The following is a 22,086-nucleotide window of genomic DNA, read 5'->3' as shown; positions in this document are numbered from 1 at the left end:
TTACAAAAGAAAGAATTATTGCGCCTGTCCTCTGGGGGTGAAAATGTTTCTCCAGGTTCCAAAAGGACAGTGCTTTGCTCTTGAGAGGGAGAGCAAAGCAAAGAGAGAGGCTCTATAAGAAATATTGATAAGGGGCTCGCAGTGGTGGCCAAGCCTGTAATCCCAGCACTTTGGGAGGCTGAGGTACGAGGATCGCTTGAGGCCAGCAGTTGTAGACCAGCCTGGGCAACACAGTGAGACCCTGTCTCTAGAAAAATATACGAAATTTAAAGTAGCTGGGTGTGGTGGTATGCTCCTTTAGTCCTAACTACCCAGGAGGCTGAGGTAGGGGGAATATTGATGAGGGCTTTGCTTTATTTTATCAGGACAACAAACTCATGACAAAGCTCTGAGGCCTGCTTGCCTGTCTCCCTGCCTTAGACTTAAAATTCAGAGGTGACAAGGGTATCACAGGGACAACTCAATACACTTATTTGAATTAAATTAAGTCTGACCTTTTCTAACAATGTCAGTCTGATTTGATTGTTTTCTCACTGAAGACTGATTTCGCCAGTTAGGTTACATAATAAATATTTCCATAAATGAGCTAAATTAGTAGTTTCAAAGTTCTTTGAGATATATAAATGTATTTAAGAAAATCGACCTTTTGTGAGTAATTAAACTTCTGATAAAATCGTTAGGTATCAATTTAAAACCATGCAAAAGGGCATATAGTTTTATTAGTTCTTCTGGTAGTACATAAAAGTATGTGAAAACCACTGCTCCAAATTTTAGGAGCTCTTGAATATTGATTCTAATCAGTCTTACTTCTTATGTTGATGTTGCTTTTAATTTTCCTTCACTGTTAACATAAATCTCCAAATTGGCCAAATCTTCTGGATGTTCTTCACAAATAAGGGTACTCTAGTCAAATAATTATGTAACATTCCACACAATCTTGATGCATCACAATGCACATTAAATTAAAATAAGACTTAAAGTTCTGCAGTAGAGAAACCTGTTTAACCCAGCTTCTCCCTACCTTATATGGCTAGTGTAACCTTTTTTTGTAATATGTTTAACATCATGGAAGCACTGATCTGTGGCATACTTAGCCCCCTAACTGAGGAGTATAATAATTGTTTTTCTAACCTTTGAACAATTTAATCTCCCGTGTGTGAGTATCACCATTTTATATAACCTTTCTGAGGAAAATAATAATTCTGATTTTTTTAATTCTGTAACTGAACACATCAAGAAATGGATAAAAAAGGAGCTTGTAGGAGAACTTAGATCTTCATTAGATCTTCAGCTGAAATGGTTATGTTGATAGAGCATAATTCATTGTTAGAACTGTCTTTTGAATAAGTGGTTTTCACCTAAAATGTGATATATTTTATCTAAAATGTTTATATTAAGAGCATTTAACTGTACTTCCAGAAGAAGGTAATTTCTGGCATGACAATTTCACATGTTAAAAATAAAATTATTTTTTATATTAACAGAAAATGGTGGCTGTCCAGCCAACAGAAGTGGTCAATATACTCAACTGTTTCACTTTCAGTAAAGACAAACTAGTTGCTCTTGAACTGTTAGCCTCGTAAGTATTTCTGTTTCTTTTTTTTTTTTTTTTACGTCATTGGGAAAAAATGTAGAAGCCTTTTAAGTGTCTAATTAGTGTGTGTTAACGTGTCTAACAAAATACAGTCAAAAGCATAGTGGTACGTTCTTATTTCTAAATGTGCATAAGTATCTAGTGTACTTATTACATATATGATTATAACTTATAAAATGAAGGGGCTTAACAAGATTGTTTAATTTGATTTTTTGTATTTCAGTTATTTGCTTTGCCTTCCTACTCCGAAAAGACAGGAATTTAAGAATTAGAGATTCTTTCACTTACTGACACAATTTTTTTTTTTTTTTTTTTTTGGCAAAGTGCTTATTTTTTCTGAGCCTTATTTGCCTCAATTGTAAAAATAAGACTCATACCCACTTAATAGGGTAATGAACTTTAAATATCAGAAAGTCTGTGAAAGCACCTACTACGGCATTTGACAGATGACCGTAATGAATGTAAGCTCGAAAAGACATGGAAAGAACCTACTCCTTTGCGTAATTGAAGAATGTATGTTATTTATTTGTAACACATACATTTTTAAGTCCTTTTTATATTCATAGGTGTTCATAAAAGCACAAAATTAAAATAAAGCACAAGATAAAACTTTGTGCATTTAGCATAAAATGATTTTTATGCGTTTGGCACGAGTTGGTTCTATTGCCATAGCTCTCCTATCACTGAAGAGAGTATATTTTGAAAAATCTCAAAATAGTGATTTTTATTTACAGTATTACTGTTTTACTTTTCAGTAGTCAGATAAACCTGTTATTATATTTGTATATAAACATGTTATTTAAATTGAGCTATTAAAAGTAAATGGTCACACTTTTCTCCCTATGTCATGGAGAAAGCTTACTCAGATATGTTTGTGTGGTAAACAAAGGTTGCTTACCTCGATGCATGTTCAGATTTTTAAACAAAAAGCTAAATTGTGTTTTCTTGGTAGGAACATTATTGATGCACAGAATTCTCGTCCTATTGAAGATTTATTCAGGATAAATATGTCTGAGAAGAAACGGTGCAAGAGAATACTTGAGCAGGTAGTTTTCTGAAGATTGTCGTGTCCTTGGTATGCCGGTTTTTCCGAATGTTGACAAAAAGCACCTTTCTTCTTACCAACTTTGGTGAATAACTTGAATGCTGTTGTACAATGGGTTAAAAATGAACATCCCTGCGGTCTGCAGAGTGGAAATAGCTGGTTGATGGGGACATTCAAGGGGGAAGAGATGGCTCGAGAATGAGAAGTTAGTTGGCCACTCAGCTTGAGCCTCGTGGAAATGTTTATGTCTTGGTCCCTTGGTACCTTTGCCATGGCTTCAAGTTTTTGCTTTAAACTTTATGTATTTAGGAACTTAACTTTTCAAATTTGCTTTGTTTTCCAGTTTATTTTAAATCAGATTCATAAGAGATGAATATTAAAGCCAGTTTATTAGTTAAAATTCCAGTTTATTAGTTAAAAATCTCTAAGAATGGGAGAAATAGTACTTGTCCAACCCTGGAAAACTTGATTTGTCATCTAAGGTAGTTATTTCTAAGGTAGGATTGCGATGGCTGGAAGCTGAATTAATTAATTAATTATGAGCCTGGCAGTTCAGTTGTATTTAATACTCACAAACTCCTTTAAGCCCAGGGATGATAGGCAAATTCACCTTAGTCATACATTGTTGTAGAACAGTTAAGATCTGAGCCATGTTTATTTACCTCAGTAACTTCTTATCAGTTTTCTTGACTAAAACCTTTAAGGCAACATGCATATTACTGCTGTAGTTTTCTTTCTTACGAAGTGTTGCGATCATGTCACTTTCCTTCTCAGAAATATTCTGGGCCTGAGTGTTCTGCAGAGTAGGCCCTCTGGTCAATGTAAATTAGTACAACTTTTCTAGAAGGTAAGCTTGAAGAGCCTTTAAAGTATTTATAACTTTTGGCCCCAAATTTCTACTTTTAGGAATTTATTTGAAGGAAATGTTAAAATATACAAATTTATATATAAGGGCATTCACCCCAGTATTCTTTATGTTAGCCGAAAATTCAGATGATTTCAGGGTTGGGGTATTTAGTAGAAGGGCTGGGTTATATAGCTAATATACATATATGTGTTGTGAAGGGATTTATAAAACCAATATATAATAAAATATATAACATTGTACATACTTGTGAATATATATATACACACACACATATATATAGCTGGATATTTCTATAACATAATATAGATACATTGGAATATATATCGCCTAATACAGTGTCTTTTTCATTTATTAATATGTATTGAGCACCAACTCGGTACAAGAAGCTGAGGATGCAGTAATAAACAGCTTAGACCTAAATCCCTTCCCTCACTATTTCTCATAAATATGTAATAGTATGTTGAACATTGTAACTTGGTTTTTCAACGGTATGTAGCTCTTTGGACCACCCAATGTCGTGTTATTTGTTTATGTTGGCCTCCACTGGGTTGTAAAGAGCAGGGACCATGTTTCTTTCATCTCTGTGTCCTCCTTTCCTCAAATGTAACATGACCTTGGCATTTGTAGATTTGAACTGTTATTTCTTGGTAGTTGAAGAAATGGGACAGATTAGATAATAAACACTTTTTTACACAATTTACAAAATCTATTATGAAGGCATTCTTTGTATGAGTCTGTTAGTTGCAACATTATTATGTTACCATTTTAATTATTCCATTTAAATAAAGTGATATTATTACTTTTGGTCACATTCACCACTGTAAGTGCTGAATGATATGTGAGCAGATTGAATGTAGTGCTGTTCCTTAATTCATGTTTTTTTAGCTGAGCTCCCAATGTTCAGAATACTTGTCTTTTAAGAATTTTTTTCCTACCCCTCTTCTTTCTTATATTACAGGCTTTCAAGGGGGGCTGCAAAGCTCCTCATGCTATGATATCTTCTTGTGGAACGATCCCAGGAAATCCATATCCCAAAGGAAGACCTAGCCGCATAAATGGAATTTTCCCAGTAAGCATACTTCTGTAGCTGTATATGAAACTTCTCATGGTTAAGTATGAAGTGTAGAATAAGTTAATGATATTTAAAGGAAAAGAATTTTATGTCAGTAACTTAATTCATAGGCTCACCACTGATTGAAAGTTCATGTCTAAACTTCATTAAAGTATTAAGGGTATTTATATAAAATCTATAGAACAAGACAAATAGAAGAGAGGATGATTTTATTTTTCAAAGTACTTTAGAAGCATTGATTTACATTTAGTAAAGGAACAGTTCTCAAATTCGCAGTATTCTTACAATCTCAGTTTCATTCAGTGAAGCGTATTTGGGAAACTTTTGCATACAGTGTTTCCTTCCTGGGGAATCACATTGCATATAAAGGCTCTGAGAAGTACTATAAAAAAGAAACTTGTTTTTATATCATCTAATGTTCCTTGAACCTCTTTGTAAAACAGCTTTCTCAAAGAATGTTATATTCCTGTAGCTGCGTAACAACCCCACAGCTTAGTGGATTAAAGCAATAAACATTTATTACCTCACATGGTTTTTATGGGTCAGGAATATTGGAATGCTTAGCTGGGTAGTTCTGGTTCAGGTCTTTTCATGAGGTTACATTCATCTGAAAGTTTGATTGGAGCCCAAGAATAGGGCCTCAAGGTGACTCGTTTACATGCTTGGCAAGGTAGTGTTGGTGGTTGGCAGGAGTCCTTTGTTGTCCACCACAAAGACTTTTTGAGTGTCCTCATGACATGGCAGCTGGCTTCTACCAGAGCAAGTAATCCAGGCAAGAGAGGACAAGTGGAGGCTGCCTGGAAGTCAGATGCCATCCTTTCTGCAATGTCCCATGTGTTACACAGGTCAACCCCATTCATTCTGGGAGGGAATGGTGCAAGGGCAGGTAGGAGATGAGGATCACTGGGGGACATCTTGGGAGTTGGCTTCCACGCTAGTATATACCATTTAGCCACACACACTGTTAGGGTGATGACACACTGCAGTAATCTATCAGCTTATTCTGATCTGTTAATTTTAGCAGTCTTGAATAAGGTCTCATTTCCCCTTGACAATGTAAATAATCACAGTTAATTTTCGTAGAGAACACCATTTTTTCTTACCTGCTTTCAACTGTAACAGGTACTCTTATTCTTTGAGTATTATACATACTGTGGCATTGGAAGTTCATTTCTGATGGCTCCTTTTTGTGAAGAAGAAAAATTAGAACGTACTGTATTCCAAAAAAAAGCAATAATACAGTAAAACAATGCAGCATAACAGCTATTTACACAGCATCCACATTGTATTCGGTATTATAAGTAATCTAGAGATTATTTAAAGTATATGGGTGGATATGTTCAGGTTATATGCAAATACTATGCCGTTTTATATAAGAGACTTGAGTATCCATGTATTTTGGTATCTATGGGGGAGGTCCTAGAACCAGTCCCTGTGGATACTTTATCTTTTCCTGTCATCCTCTCTGTATTTTTCATGTTCACTTCTGAGTACCTTTGTATGTGATACGAGAGTTCCATAGCATAGGAGGACTGAGGACCTTATCAGGGTCATGCTGCCAGGCAGTGCAGAACGGAAACGGGAATGCGAGTCTTTACACGCTTACCAAGTCCTTTTCTTCAGTGTAATACAGTGAGGTTGGTTATTGTTACTGGTTTGAGGGTTTTTTTCTTTTAAGTTTCAATTATCTTTTTTTTTTTTTTAATAGGGAACTCCTTTGAAAAAAGATGGTGAAGAATGTACTAATGAAGGCAAAGGAATAGCTGCACGAATTCTTGGACCATCCAAACCAGTATGTTTAGAAAATGATGAAACAAGCCCAAACTCCTTCCTACATAAAGTTTCCTTTTTACTCAAACCATAAATTTTATTTTTGTGTTGCAAAGTTTGAAGTATTCTAGAAATTGTAGGAGAGTGAGAGAGTGAATGGTTGAGGGAAACATAAATATTTAACAGTAGTAAGAGCCCCTTTGGCATTAAGCTTTTTATTTTAAAGTAGAATCAGTCAAATTGCTTTCAGTTTTTTTCTCGAGACGCATTCAGCTGCTCATTTGGAGATAGGGAATGTGGAGAGTTTGTTTCAACTAAGTTTGTAGTTTAGCTGAATTAGTGTTAGTGAAACCACAGTGAAGTCAGGAGGTTGAAAGTGTTTACAAGATAGTGATTATAATGATTGCAATGTAAACAGGACAGGAGAAGACAACCCCATGGGTTGAAGGATCTTGAGTTGAAGTACTAGAGGCCCGCATACAACCGCCTTGCAAAACCTGCCCGTCCACATGACAAGAACTCCAGTGGAGTTGTTTATGGCAGCATAGTAACAGATCATGGTTCTTGTTCAAGACTTCAGATAGGGCCACAATTATGGGAGCTGGAAAGAATCTGGCTCCCTTTCCACCAGTGGATCCTTTCCCCTGCCTCACAGGCATGCACATGCTCTGTCTCTAGGTAAAAAGTACAGCATTTGGCTTAGCTTCACGTACTTCCGGTTTTCTAAAGACCGGTTCTTTGAATGCTTTTTGTTACTTAGATAAGCTCCATCAACTGTAAAATAAGTATTGGTGGATTTATGGATTTCAAAAGAACAACTAACATACTGAATTCCTGATTCCAGTCTGTTCTACTGGAGGTGTCAGAATGCCAAATGCTAACGCAAACAGTGCATTTTTCTTCCAAAAGGAGGAAAGAGGGTGGGAATGAGAGGATGAATTCCTATCAGTTTAGGAGGATGTTGCCATTGGGAGTTCTTGCGTAATTTGAGAATGTAAAACCTAGGAGGTTTCTTATCTTTGTTATGTAGGAGGAAACAGGAATTCTTGGTTTAACTTAGGCTGGGCCTGGGAGGAGTTTGCTGGTTACGATGAGATCTAACCCCTTATTGGAGATGATTTTAAAAATCTTTGGCCACCTCTATGGCCATCTTTGGCAAGATCTGCGTTTGGAATTTAATAGCAGCCACATTTATTAAAGCAAAGAAATTTCCCTCATTTGTCGTCCCATGTAGTCCGATAGTATTTGATAGGCGGGGACATTTTTAGCATATTAGGACTAAATATTTTGAAAGGCAAGTTGCCAGGAGAGAGCTTACTTGATTTTCTTCTAACTGCTGTATTTTCCCCCATCTTTTAGCCTCCTTCAACATATAATCCACATAAACCTGTTCCTTATCCGATACCTCCATGCCGACCACATGCAACTATTGCACCAAGTAAGGAGTTCCCTTATTTTTTACTTGTTTTTCTTTTTTGCTGTTTGTTTATTAAATTGAAAGTAAGTGCTGGTCTATGTGGTTGGGAAATCTGTAGCATTTATGAAATGCTACTGTGAGCTTAATTATGCCCATAGTTAGCTAGTAGTGTCCTGGCCTACAGCACTGCAGCAGACAGTTTATTTAGGATATTTTCTTTATGATAAATTAATTAGATTATTTTTAGTCATTCATTATTTATGGGTTTTCACTTTGGCAAATCATCTTGAATTCCTTTTTTGGTAGTTGGTAGTTCAGAGGCATCATTCATGCGTTTAACTTTAGAAAGTCAAGTATATGTGTTGGGCAGAAAAGACAAATAATGTAAGTATAGGGGGTTCTGCCTGCCATGCCATTCACTGAGCTTTTCCCTGCAATGAGTATGCAGTGGGAAATAGGAATCTCTGGTTGTTTCATTTGGTGTCAGTTTTCACTTAACTCTAGACCTGAACCTCCATATAAAATCAACTCTATTAAATAGGAGTTTTTATAATAAATTGAATAGCTGCATTAATATAGTTTGAACTCCTAGTCACAGAACAATACTAGTCACAGAACAGTACTAACGTATATTTTTTTCTATTGTGTTTTTATTTTAGGTGCTTATAACAATGCAGGTCTGGTACCATTAGCGAATGTCATAGCTCCACCTCCACCTCCATATACTCCTAATCCTGTAGGAACAGGTAAAGTCATGTTATTTGGGGGTGTTTAAGTAACTTACTCATACACAAGTGTACACTTGGAACGGACAGTTGTTTGGCATGACGTATTCTAACAGAGGGAACACAAGCTCAAGAGTCTGAAGGATCTGGAAGTGAATCCTTGGTAATACTGGACGGTTTTCATAGTCTTGATGGACTTCACTTTGTCTATTTGTAATATAGGATAACATTTTAATAGCATTTGTTCAGTAACATGTTTAATGAATATTAGGTGACCCTATCATGTGTTGTGTGCTGTGGATACAGAGGTGCACAGAGTCATGTTTGCAAAGGGTTTAGTCTAGTGAAAAAATACAGATGAGGAAAGAGAAGGCCATTTCAATTTATTCTACATTATTGGTTCTCAATTGCACATTTTTTATAGTTTAATTTCTCTGAAATTAGAATGTGATTTATAGCAAATGGCATCTTAGATTCAAAGAGATACGTTGGAATGATCAGTGCTGTGATAGGGTTAGGGTGCTATGGAAACTGATAGGAGAGGCATCCAAATCAGCCCCACTAAAGTAAATGTGAGCTGCTTGCATAATATACTGTTAAAGGTTGTTGACCCGATAATGAAGCTGCCATTTAATTGAATTAAGTTGAGGAAGAAACAGGTGAAAACAGACTGATAATGAAATATGAGGAATGACAGAGCAACAATGAGGTGGTTTCTCTGTAGCCTGGAACTACCTGGGGCACTTTTAAAAAAATATCCTTAGTTCCCCACTTGTAGAGATTCTATTCAGTGTATTGTGATAGGGGGTGCCTGGTATTTTTATTTTTTTTAATGACCTACTGGTGGTTTTTTAAGCAAGTTTGGGAAATGCTAGAATTTGTGCACAGAGAACCCAAGAGAGATCAAAGTATCAGCTTTTTTTTTCAAGGATCTTTATTAAGTGCCAGATTGAAGAGAGCTGGGGGACTTTCTGCCTCCAAACTTTTATTAAGAATCTTTGGACACTAGAGTAGGCACTTTCTGACTCAGCAAAGGAACTGTCAGCAACTGAAATTGATGGATGAATATGTATGGAGTTGACAGCGGGATAGCAAAGAATACTCTGCACAAAGGCAGTTTATCACATGCGGATTAGAAGAGTAATTACTTGGGGAAGGGGTGAATTGGGCACTGCGTGCCTGGCGGAGGTAGGCAGGAGCTGGAATTCAGCCCACTGTAGCCTAAGTTCCACGGCCAGTTGGCGTGATTGTCTCCCCATTCACCTTGCTAATGACATAAAGACTCCATTCGAGTGGCCTTGGGTCACATATGTAAACACAGGCTAGTTATGGGAAAAAGAACTCTCATGAGTGTTAAAACTTTGATGTGCAATGGAGAAGTATCATTGACTTAATGAATGCCACCATTTGGGTAAATGACTCCTACCATGGAGAGGAAGGGCTCATAAAAAAGCAGTGAGAAGGACTAAAACACCCCAACACTTGCCAGGCCAACCTTTTTCAGTGGGTCTTTTGGTAACACGGGATATGAACAATAAATGGTTTCCCATATGTTGTCAGACTATTCTCCAAAAACTCTATACCAGTTTAAACCTGTCCATAACAGTATATGAGGCTACAGTTTCTTCACACCCTTTCAACATGGAAGATTTTCAGTTTTTTAACTTTGCCAGTCTGGTAAACTAATTTAGCTCACATTTTTGTTTGTGTTTTTTAACAAAAAATTAATTTTTATTTATATCAGTTGTTGTTCGTTTTACTCATGAGTTTGATGGTTCTTTATTAAAATTCCACTGTAGTTAATTTATTATTATATACTAATTCTACTGCCAGATTTGTAGTGTGTTCTAATGTTTCTTAAGGCAGGCTCCCCCTTATATATTTTTTATTTTTATTATCGTTAGAAATCTTGCATCTGAACCTTAAGATCATTTTCTACAACTTAAAACAATAGGGGTGTGTGTGTGTGTGTGTGTGTGTGTGTGTGTGTGTGTGTGTGGGTACAGAGAGAGAGAGAGCTATATAGTAATTTCAGAAGAACTGACATTTTTATGATAGTAAGTCTTACCATTCAGTTATGTGTATATATCTTTATAGCATGTCAAGCTGGTAGTGTTTTCTTCCCCAGGGTTTATATTATTCCTTTCAAGAAGATACTGTAGTTTTCTATATGCAGGTTCTATTCCTTAAATCTGTCTATAGAATTTAGAGATATTTTTTGGTTACAATTATAAATAGAATGTTTCATTTCTAGGTGCTTATTACTAATTACCCTCTCTACTTTTTTTTTAAGTCTCTTGAGTTTTCTAGATAGATATAAAATAATATCAGCTGAGTTATAGTTTTACTATAAAATATTTCTTTGTTTCCTAGGCCTTATTGAGTAATAATATTGTCCTGACTTATTTTTATTTCATAAAAAATATTTTGCCTATACCTTTATTTTAAACTTTTTTCCCCTATGATTTTATTTGGTAGATTGGCTTGGTTTGTAAATTATATATAGCTGAATTTTTATTTTTAAACCTGTTAGACTTTTAATAGGAATTTTTAATAATAATAAAAATTACACATCTGTTCTTAGTCCTTCCATTTTATTTTTATTTTCATTATTCTTTTATTCCAGTTTTGTTTTTCTTACCTTTCGCTAAGTTGTATTGGTCAAATTGCCATTTTATTCTTTTAACAACTCTTCTCTCCTTGACTCCTTGACCCCACCCAAACTTAGAAATTTTCTCTAATATCGCCAATGATTACCTTCTTATTCTTAATTGTTGTCAGTATACAAAAACTTAAAACTATTCTATATATCATTTTACTTCCATATTCTCTCTCTCTTTTTTTTTTTGAGATGGAGTTTCACTCTTGTTGCCCAGACTGGAGTGCAGTGGCCAATGTCGGCTCACCACAACCTCCGCCTTCCAGGTTCAAGCAATTTTCCTGCCTCAGCCTCCCAAGTAGCTAGGGGTTACAGGCATACCACCATGCCTGGCTAATTTTTTTTTTTTTTTTGTATTTTTAGTAGAGACAGGGTTTCTCCACGTTGGTCAGGCTGGTCTCGAACTCCTGACCTCAGGTGATCTGCCTACCTCGGCTTTCCAAAGTTCTGGGATTATAGGCGTGAGCCACTGCGCCCAACCTCTCCTTTTTAAAATCAATTTGTGTGTTTTGTTGGGATACTAGACATTTTTGCTTCTGATATTTAATTTCTTTAAAATTGCCTTTGATCATGCTTGTTATTGTTTCTTCTGTTTGTTTTATTCTTTGTCTTGATGTGCCTGTTATAATTTTCTTTTGGTAGAAAATGACTTTAAGAAATTTCTTCAGAAAGGACACACGTATAGAGTTGTGGATGGGAAATTTAATTCCAGATAATTTTCTTTATTGGGAACTTGGTCTCTTTCTGTAAGCTTACAAAGAATTTTTTTTATCTTTAGATTTCAGAAATTTTACCAGTATGTTTAGGTGTGTATCTTGTCATTAATCTTTTCTGGCATTCTGTAAGTTCTTTTGATGTGAAAACTCAAAGTCTTTAAAGCTTAGGAAAATTTTGTTTTCGTTATTCTTTTAATTGTTGCATTTTCTTCTGCTTTTTTTCCCCTCCTCCTGCTACTCTTACTTTACATTTTCTGTATTTGCCTTCTAAGCCTATTACCTATTCATTTATGACATCTTTTCCATTAAAAATTTTTTTTTGTCATTCTAAGTGATATTTGTTTCTTGTTTCCAACCATAGTTTAACTTGTAGTCATTTTATTTCTATATTTATTATTCTTTCCATTTATTAATTTGGAATCAGATTTTTATATGTAGAAGTCTTCTCTGCTTATTTCCCAGTAGTTTGTGTGTGTGTGTGTGTGTGTGTGTGTGTGTGTTTGTGTGTGTGTGTGTCAGGTTTTAAAAGTCCTTTTTCTTTAATTAAATCTCCATTGTTCTGGTGGTTATTTTTTGTCACCTCAGTCAAGCTCGTGAATTCCTTAGACAAGCTGTGGTTTTTCTTTGCTCACTATACCAGGGCATGGCGGTTTCCTTTACACTGTATGCCTGTCACAGTATTGGTTTCTTGGGCAGTTATTGTCAAGCCATAAGAGGGTAAATTTTTCTCCCTTTGTATCCTTGGCTAATGGGCTGTTTGGATAGATCCTTTACCTTGAGGAGTGTGCTTTAGGTTGTCAGTCTCACAGGCTTCAAGTCAGCCTCAACTAGGCTAGTTCTCCATGGTAGTTCCTAATATAGGGCCTTTCCCAAGCTGAATACAGCAAATGGGCAGGACAGTTTCTTTCTGTTGGCTTGGACAATCCACAGTGAATGGCAGTGAATTCTACACTTATTCATCCAGCTGCCACCTCACTTCTCAGCCTTCCCACTCCTGTAGGCACTGGTACTCAGAGGAGCTGTCTGTCAGGTCAGCCAATGATAGTGGTCCTCTCTGCACTACAGCTGCAGGGTACACTTTCTCCTGGATGGCACCCTCAGGCCAGCATCTTTCCAGAAAGTGTTCTTGAATACAGTATATGTGTAAAATTAACAGTGTGTATTTAAAACTTGACAAGCTAAGGTGGAGATGCTAGGGGATAAAAGAGCACTCACTCAGTTGCTGGTAATCCTCTTGCTCTTCAGATAGAGTAGTAAAGTATTAGTAGTAATAATAGTAGAGTTACTACTATTTTTATTTATTTTCCCATATGTATACATTTTTCCTAACACAGTCCATAAATATTTATATCCTCTGTTTTTTTATCCAAATATCTGTTTATTATGGTGGCAAATATTTGATTAAAGTTTAAAATGAACTTTTTTAAATTTTTATATAGAGAATGAAGACCTTTCCAATCTGTCAAAACCTGTACAGAATCAAAGTAAGTAGCAAATTTGATCCAGAGATAATGGATATCTGTCATGGTTTGCTCTGTTATTCACTGAGAATAATTTGAGTATATTTGGAATTGTTATGTTTTAGGAAAAGTTTCTGGTTAAAGAATATAATTCATACTTGTTAAAAGTGGTTTACTAGTGTTACATATTATATACATAACATGAAGTGCACATGTTAACTGGATTTAAAATTAATCTTAGGACTTTTATACAATTTGCAATGTAGTGTAATGTGTAATGTAAGTACTACGTAGCATTGCATTCACATTCACTTTACATTCTGTGATACTGGAAACCTCATCTGTTTTTTGATATAAACACATGGGATGATAAAAATCCTTTTTGACAAATGCTAGTCAGATTTTATTTTTAGAGTTCATTATTTCAATAAGTATTATTAAGCGTATCTTGATGTAGAAAAGAACAAGGGGCACCAAAGCAGAAAATGGAATTGAAAAATGAAAATGAAGTGTGTCCTACACAGTGCCTCCAGATGGCAGCAGTGCTGCGACGTTGTATTTTTCCCCTAGGTGATGATCTGTGTGGTCAGGAAGGAGAAGCTTTCCTGTATGAGACCAAACTGACATCAGTTCTTGTTTAGCAAAGTAGCACAATAGCCTGACCTTTGTAGTACATAGTTAGGAGTCTCAGTGGGAGAATTCCATTCCCTGAGAACAGTGCCTAGCAGGTGCTTCTCAGCTGGTAGTTTCTAAAGGAGGTAGCATAGTGGGGTGTAAAGAACACTAAGTGAAATGTCAGGACATCCAGTTTCTTATTCTGCCTCTGGCACCACCTAGTTTTGTGACCTTGAACAGGTAATTTAACTCCCGTGAAAAGGAGATTGAAGAAATTTCAGCTTTTATGTTCAACTTTATTATTTTATGTTCAAATGTTTTTGAAGGGAGTAATCAGGTTAGTTGTTGTAAGTACCATTGGCAGGAATAGCATATTGTTTTCCTATGTTGTACGATGTTAGCATGATTAAGATTTTATTTTTTCCTTTTGGAACTGTATTAAGAAACAGAAATTAAGACAAACTAGTATAGCAGTTAAAGATGTGAGTCTGAAAGACCCAAGTCTTGGCTCCATCATGTAGTAGCTGCATGATCTTTTATCCAGTTGCTTAGTCATAGCAACCCTCAGATTGCCCATCTGTCAAATGAGGGTGTTAGTTTCTATCTCTGAGAGTTATTGTGAGGACAAGTGAAATGATGGGCCTAACTTAGCACAGGGCTTGACAGATCATGTTTTATGGTTAATAACCAAATTAGATGACTGGAAAGTGCTGTTTATTATGGTATGTGGTTGGGATTTTTTTTATTTTTGTTCGTTTCATTTTTACCTGCAAGTGCTATGATTAATAATGCATAGCTTTTGCTTTATTAAATAAAAAGATATCCACAGAGGCTGCTATAAATAACACTCTAGGATAACTTGGTTTTACCTTCAGATTTGTCATTAGCTACGTGGGCTTCAGCATATAGTTTAATAAATGAGATAGTGATTTCTCAAATGATACCCAACACTTACAGACTTAAATACCTTTTTGGTACATTATTTACAAACATAAGATTAGGTATATATTCCTTATGCTTCTAGTTCTTATAAAAGAAATTAAGTACAAAAAACATACAAATCCATTTTTATAGGTACTGTAAGTTTAAAATGATAGCTAGTCTTATTGAAACCAAATCACTGCTTACAACCATTAATATGGTCAAGACTTAAGGACTTTTGAGTTTCAGTTTATGTACTTAAGTATGACTGTCAATTTTCCAATCATTTTTTTTTCTAAAACAACTACAAAATTTGTTCAGCCCAATGTGACACCCTTTGGCCTTCACATAGTGCAAATGAATTATGTATGTGTTGTCTACCTCCATTTTCTTCCTATTGTCCCTTCCCATCTATGAGTAGCATAGTGTATTCGTTGACCATGTCAGCTTGCTTATGTCAAAAGAATCTTAATTATACATACATTTTAAAATGTGTTAGTCCATGAAAATATTTCTCAGTTGGTTATCACTGCAACAGGAACATTCTCTGTTTACAACTGAAACAGAATTTGATGTGAGTACCGTATCAGATGATAGTTGTCTTTATCACATTAGCTACCTAAATCATGATATCCCTTGACACCAAGGTTATCACAGGTGGGGATAGCCATTGAATACATTCAGAGGGGAGCCCACATCATCCCCCCAAATGCTTATTATTTGTAGAGTTTATCAGAATAAAAATACTATAGCAAACTCTAGAAATAGTGTTGGGAATAGTCCTTGAGTGGGTTTGGGAACTGTAGTTTGAGGTAATTATGATATATCCAGCCCAGCAGACACTCATTAACTATGTCGGTGCTGTGTTCTGTGCTAGGTACTAAGACTATAAAGATGAATTAGACACAGCTTTTGCCCCTAAAGGAGTTGCCAGGTAAAGGTTGGGGGTTAATGTAGCGTAGAGTGGTCAGTATGAGCAAATGTATGGGGGTGGGGTGGGGGCAACTGTACAGATTAACAATCTGGAATATTAAATTCAACTCACAGAGTGGCAACAAACAATACTGGAGAGCTGGGCATGAATCCTGGAAAGCCTCGTATGGCCCTGCAAGGGAAGCCATGTTCTGAAAGCTCCTATGAGGGGGACTGACTGACTCTAGATAAGTAGATTGAAAGAATTAGAGGTAAAGTCAGTGCAGCAGCACTAATCACAATTAAAATAAATGCTTTAATTTTTAAAAAGTGGAAAAATAGGAAAGGACACTTTACAAGCTTCTGAAAACTTCCTGTGATTTGGAGGGCTATTTTGAACAGAGTCTAGACGACAACGGATCTGACTGGCTCCAGAGTAAAGATCTGAGAAATGGAACCCAGCAATTTAGATATTACAATAGCCATATGTTATACTTGTCATTTTTTATTTGGTATTTGGTAAATATGACAAAAATGGTTATGCTTTTTAATTCAAAATTTGACATTTCAGCATGATGATACATTCTTGCCTTTTTTCCTCCTTCCATATAGCATTTTCCACCCCAGCAAGTCAACTCTTTTCTCCTCATGGTTCTAATCCTTCAACACCTGCTGCAACTCCTGTTCCTACTGCATCCCCAGTCAAGGCAGTCAATCATCCATCAGCATCAGCAGCTGCCACCGTTTCTGGAATGAACCTGCTGAATACTGTCCTTCCTGTCTTCCCAGGGCAGGTCTCCTCAGCCGTTCACACACCTCAGCCATCAATACCAAACCCAACAGTTATCAGAACCCCTTCATTGCCCACTGCACCTGTTACATCCATCCACAGTACAACCACCACTCCTGTTCCTTCCATTTTTTCTAGCCTAGTGTCACTGCCAGGTCCTTCTGCCACTCCTACCCCAGCCACTCCTACCCCAGGACCTACACCACGGTCCACTCTTGGTTCCAGTGAAGCATTTGCTTCTACTTCTGCACCTTTCACTAGCCTCCCCTTTTCCACCAGCTCTACTGCTGCTTCTACCAGCAACCCAAATTCTGCTTCATTGTCATCAGTTTTTGCAGGGCTCCCTTTGCCCTTACCACCAACATCCCAAGGCCTGTCCAACCCGACTCCTGTAATTGCTGGTGGCTCTACTCCCAGCGTTGCCGGTCCACTTGGTGTGAACAGTCCTCTTTTGTCTGCGTTAAAAGGTTTTCTGACATCCAATGACACCAATTTAATCAGCTCCTCTGCTTTATCCTCTGCTGTCACAAGTGGGCTGGCTTCACTATCTTCTCTTACTCTTCAGAACTCTGACTCTTCTGCTTCAGCCCCTAACAAGTGCTATGCCCCATCAGCCATCCCTACCCCGCAGAGGACTTCCACTCCAGGGTTGGCCCTGTTCCCAGGCCTGCCGTCTCCTGTGGCTAACTCAGCTTCCACTCCCCTGACATTGCCTGTACAGTCTCCTTTAGCCACTGCTGCATCAGCTTCCACGTCAGCGCCAGTTAGCTGTGGCTCCTCAGCCTCCCTTTTGCATGGCCCCCACCCAGGTACCTCAGATCTGCATATTTCATCTACCCCTGCTGTAACAACTCTTCCTGTTATGATCAAAACTGAGCCCACGAGTCCTACTCCCTCGGCCTTCAAAGGTCCATCTCATTCTGGGAATCCCTCTCATGGCACTTTAGGTTTGTCAGGGACATTGGGCCGTGCATATACTTCGACATCCGTGCCCATCAGTTTATCTACTTGCCTTAATCCTGCATTGTCAGGTCTCTCCAGCTTGAGTACTCCTTTAAATGGTTCAAATCCCCTTTCCTCTATTTCCCTTCCACCACATGGTTCCTCCACTCCCATTGCACCAGTATTCACTGCTCTTCCTCCTTTTACTTCTTTGACCAACAATTTTCCTTTAACTGGCAACCCATCTCTTAATCCATCAGTATCTCTCCCAGGGTCATTAATAGCCACCTCATCTACTGCTGCCACCTCCACATCTCTCCCTCATCCCAGCTCGACGGCAGCTGTTCTCTCAGGGCTTTCTGCTTCAGCACCGGTCTCAGCAGCACCTTTCCCCCTCAACCTGTCCACTGCTGTTCCCTCACTTTTCTCAGTTACTCAAGGGCCTCTGTCATCTTCAAATCCCTCCTACCCAGGCTTTTCTGTGTCTAATACCCCAAGCGTTACCCCTGCTCTTCCCTCATTCCCGGGGCTGCAGGCGCCCTCTACAGTCGCAGCTGTCACACCACTACCTGTGGCTGCCACAGCCCCATCCCCGGCTCCAGTCCTTCCAGGATTCGCCTCAGCATTCAGTTCCAATTTCAACTCCGCTCTTGTTGCACAAGCCGGGTATGTGGATAGTTTGGAAATAGGATAAAATTATTCTTCACCTAACTTGTAGTTCACATTGCATTTCAAGTCATCCAAATGAATGTCAAAATCTAAATGATGTTTTTCTGGGCTGAAACTTTAGCACTCAAAAATGTTTTATGAACCATGTTAAGATAAATATATAAAATATTAATGCCTGTTGACATAATGTTTGGATTTGTATTTGGTAGTTTTATTTATAAGACAACAGAAAGGATTATATGCAAAACAGACTCACTGAATTTCGAATAATATACTTCACAGTAGAGAGTAAGATTCATATCAGGGAACGGCTGATTTTTATGGTCCTTCCAACAGAGGAATAAATTCTAAAGTTTTTGTTTCGTTTTTTAATTTTAAGTTTGTATTTGACAAATATGGAAGCAGTAGCTTTTATGTCTTGTCTGCAGTTAACTTGTTTTTCTGTCAATTGTTTTAGTTTATCATCTGGACTTCAAGCTGCAGGCAGTTCTGTTTTTCCAGGCCTTTTGTCCCTCCCAGGTATCCCTGGGTTTTCTCAGAATCCTTCACAATCATCCTTGCAAGAATTACAGCATAATGCGGCTGCACAGTCAGCATTGTTACAGCAGGTAAGCAGCAATGGCTGGCATAAATTACATGGTAACATGTGTAACCAACTTCTGTAGTGATAACGTTGCAGTATCATTTGCGATATCCCAACATTGGCAAAAAATGGCTCTTAGCAGAATGCATAGAGATTTGATGATGATTAGTTCTCTCTAAATTTGTAAATTATGCTTGTCTTCTTTCAGGAGAGTAACAGAGGTGGTAGGATATAGTCATCTGTATGAATTGTTTTTCCTTCCTGCTTATAGATTTTACTTGATAAAATTTAAGAGTCTGTTTATGACAGTTAAATATTAACTTGTCTTCTATAATTCAAGCTTAATGATTGACCGTTAAAGCACATTATCTGTAGAAAACCTGTTGACTTTTGAGAGAATATTAAATATTTTAATGACAATTCTATGCATCTCCTTCACCTGAAGAAATTCGAACATTTTCTTAAAAATTTTAGGTGACTGAGCAGACTTTATTGTGCCTCAGAGTTTTGTCTTTCTTTCCTATTCTGAATATCTCTGTGTGGCATGGGTAGAAGCAAGTGCAGGCTGGAATGAACTTGGCACTCTGCTAAACCACACGCTCTTCTTTCCATCAGGTCCATTCAGCTTCGGCTCTGGAAAGCTATCCAGCTCAGCCTGATGGGTTTCCTAGTTATCCTTCAGCGCCAGGAACACCATTTTCTTTGCAACCAAGCCTGTCCCAAAGTGGGTGGCAGTGAATACTTTTAACTTTTATTCTCCTTCAGAGCAACATCCAAATTGCCTCAGAACTGCAGTGAACAATCTGACAAATGTGAAGCTGGCCAAAAATTGGAAAATGAGAATGAGGGTAATCCTGGAGAAATTGTGACAACAATTTGAAATTGTGGTTGCATTTTAGAAAATGGTTTTAAGTATGAACACTCCCCTATGTAAATATGCTGACAATAAATTGTATGGAGAATGGTATTTAAAAAGTGGAGACTTTTCACCTGTCCTATAAAATTTTGAATTGTGTATGTGATCTACATAGAAAGAATATTAAAGAGTAGATTGAACTCTTTATAGCCGAATACAGCCTTAAATATGCTTGTATAGCATCCACTGGCAGAAATAATAGTTGTGCCTCAGACTTGGGGGTTGCATGTGGCCCTGGGGGAGTTACGACCCTTGGTATGCATGAGCGGTTCCTATTAGCATCAGTGGGAACTCAGTACTCTATATGTATCCACAAAAGGGAACTTGAGACCCACAGTTATTCTTAATTTCTGATATTAACAACCGTACATACTGCTGAATTTAACTCAAAATATTTCAGGTAAGTGAAAGTGGTGCTTAATGTAGACTATAGAATGACTTTCAGGTGTCTTCAACTGAATATATATATCCAGAACTGCATCCTTATAGAAATACAAGCAAGATTTAGGATAATTTGCCTTCAAAACAGTTTTCCTAATCTCAGCAGTATCCAGTGAGTGAAGAACACTTGACTGACTCTTGGGCCACCTCTACTACTTACTGTACTATGGAAGCTCCCGGTGAATGTTTACAATTATGGGATGTAGTATTTCTATTTGTACTTTAAGTCAAATGCTTATATGTAATATGTGACAACAAATAGAGAAGACTGGCTCTGTTAGTAATTATGCAGTATGTACTCTATTTAAGGATCTGTGGTAGTATAACATGAGCGAATGTCATTAATTTTGGAGTAATAACTGCCACATGTGGGGAGTAGGGGAGTAAGGAGAATAAATTCCAATCTGTGATTAAAAGTAAACTATAGACTCTACTGTAGTACATTTCAGGATCTAGAAGTTTTACTTTTATAAAGATAGTGTCCGGAAGATGTTGCCAATGTATTTCACTTCAACATAGGGAACAAACTTTTTAAGTATATTAATAAACCTGTATGGTTAGTTTTTAACAGTTTTTTAAAATAAACTTTATGGATATGACAAATATTCTGTGTGTTTTGCTAAGTGCTTGGATAGGTTTTCTAATTTTGTGTACGTGCTAGGGTTAATATATTGAACATTTTTACCCAAATTTAGTTGTAACTTTATACTACTGATTGCTCATTCGTTTAAATGATATCTTAATGTAAAAGTCATAACCAACACATAAACAGACTGATTTATGTCTTTAAACACAGAATGTAAGCTATAGTTTACTCTGATACCAGTTGCTAGAAGTTGCCGTTTGTTTTTCTTAAATCTATACCCATAAAACTTCTTTTAAGATTATATTGTGTTTTTTATATATGTTGACCATTCATTCAGAAAATAATTATTGAATGAGTAGTCTTGATACAATGTGATGCCACAACAAGGTGTGTTTCTGCTATCCTATGAGCCCCTTGAAAAGAGGAGCTATATCCTGTTCATCTTATAGATCCCTGGCCTCACACATAATTAGCCATTCAAAGCTATATATGAAAGTCAATGTTTTTAGAATCCTTGCACTAATTCCTAGAGGCTAGTTTTATGTATATGTTTCCCAACTATATGGGATGAGTAACCTAATTCACTAAAGAATCCAAGATGTAAGTCACATAATAAGTGGTAAATCTGAATCAAGCATCTACTGTGAATACTTCTACTAACAAGTGCTAAGAAAACACGAGAAGTGAGGGGAGTATCTTATTACCTGAGAGAGTCTAGAAAGATTTATCAATGACATTAAAGATAGCAACAGATAAAATGCCAGATAACTCCACAGGGAATTACTCTATGTTCACTTTAACTTACTTAAAGTGTCGATTTGCTGAGTGTGAGGCAAATACGTAACTGATTATTCCACCACCTACTTCTTTTCTCCTGCAACACGTGGATTCAGTAATGTGACCATATCTTCCCTCCTTTCCCTCAAGCCTGCTTTTTCCTTTTAAATATTGAAGCCCTCAAAACAATCTTTGGAAAAAATGCACAGAGCACACATTGTTCCTGTGGTTTTGTGTCCCTTTTTTTCAGGCATGTCCTTAACCTTGGCTAAATAACCCCTAAATTGATTGAGACTTGTCTCAGATTCTTTTTGGTTGGGGAAAGTAGGAGACAGATGTGGACAGTGCAGCATCACAGCTCTGCAATCACTTCATGATGGGGAGGACAGGCCATGTGACTCCTCCCAGTTCAACTAGCATCTGGAGACTGGTTCTTTGTAAAAATCTTTTTGTTCAGAAAGTGACTATAATACCATCTATGATTATGCTCTTTTCCCCACTTCCCCTAGCCTTGTAGGCTCTTTTCCCTTCACCTGCAGCACACGTGGAATATCCCTACATGTAACTATACTGCGGTTAAGGGATTTCAAGCTTAGATTGACAACCAT

At 37.1% G+C, this 22,086-nt stretch overlaps 1 protein-coding gene across 2 annotated transcripts in view; it reads left to right on the top strand.

Moving 5' to 3' along the window:
• Nucleotides 1-20,718, top strand: part of PROSER1 (proline and serine rich 1) — a 28,246-nt gene extending 7,528 nt beyond the window's left edge. For both annotated transcript variants that reach the window (XM_055244107.2, XM_055244109.2), the window contains 10 exons: nucleotides 1,485-1,579; nucleotides 2,547-2,640; nucleotides 4,466-4,576; nucleotides 6,288-6,371; nucleotides 7,709-7,787; nucleotides 8,426-8,512; nucleotides 13,306-13,350; nucleotides 16,387-18,172; nucleotides 18,633-18,783; nucleotides 19,374-20,718. In XM_055244107.2, coding sequence (XP_055100082.2) covers nucleotides 1,485-1,579; nucleotides 2,547-2,640; nucleotides 4,466-4,576; nucleotides 6,288-6,371; nucleotides 7,709-7,787; nucleotides 8,426-8,512; nucleotides 13,306-13,350; nucleotides 16,387-18,172; nucleotides 18,633-18,783; nucleotides 19,374-19,496 — 2,655 coding nt within the window. In that variant the 3' untranslated portion in view covers nucleotides 19,497-20,718. The remainder of the gene's footprint in view (nucleotides 1-1,484; nucleotides 1,580-2,546; nucleotides 2,641-4,465; nucleotides 4,577-6,287; nucleotides 6,372-7,708; nucleotides 7,788-8,425; nucleotides 8,513-13,305; nucleotides 13,351-16,386; nucleotides 18,173-18,632; nucleotides 18,784-19,373) is intronic.
• The last annotated feature ends 1,368 nt before the right edge of the window (nucleotides 20,719-22,086 follow it).

Source organism: Symphalangus syndactylus, chromosome 15, assembly GCF_028878055.3.
Source record: "Symphalangus syndactylus isolate Jambi chromosome 15, NHGRI_mSymSyn1-v2.1_pri, whole genome shotgun sequence".
Classification (NCBI taxonomy): domain Eukaryota; kingdom Metazoa; phylum Chordata; class Mammalia; order Primates; family Hylobatidae; genus Symphalangus; species Symphalangus syndactylus.
Note: the sequence above shows the minus strand (reverse complement) of the source record. Positions and strands in the feature narration are given on the sequence as shown.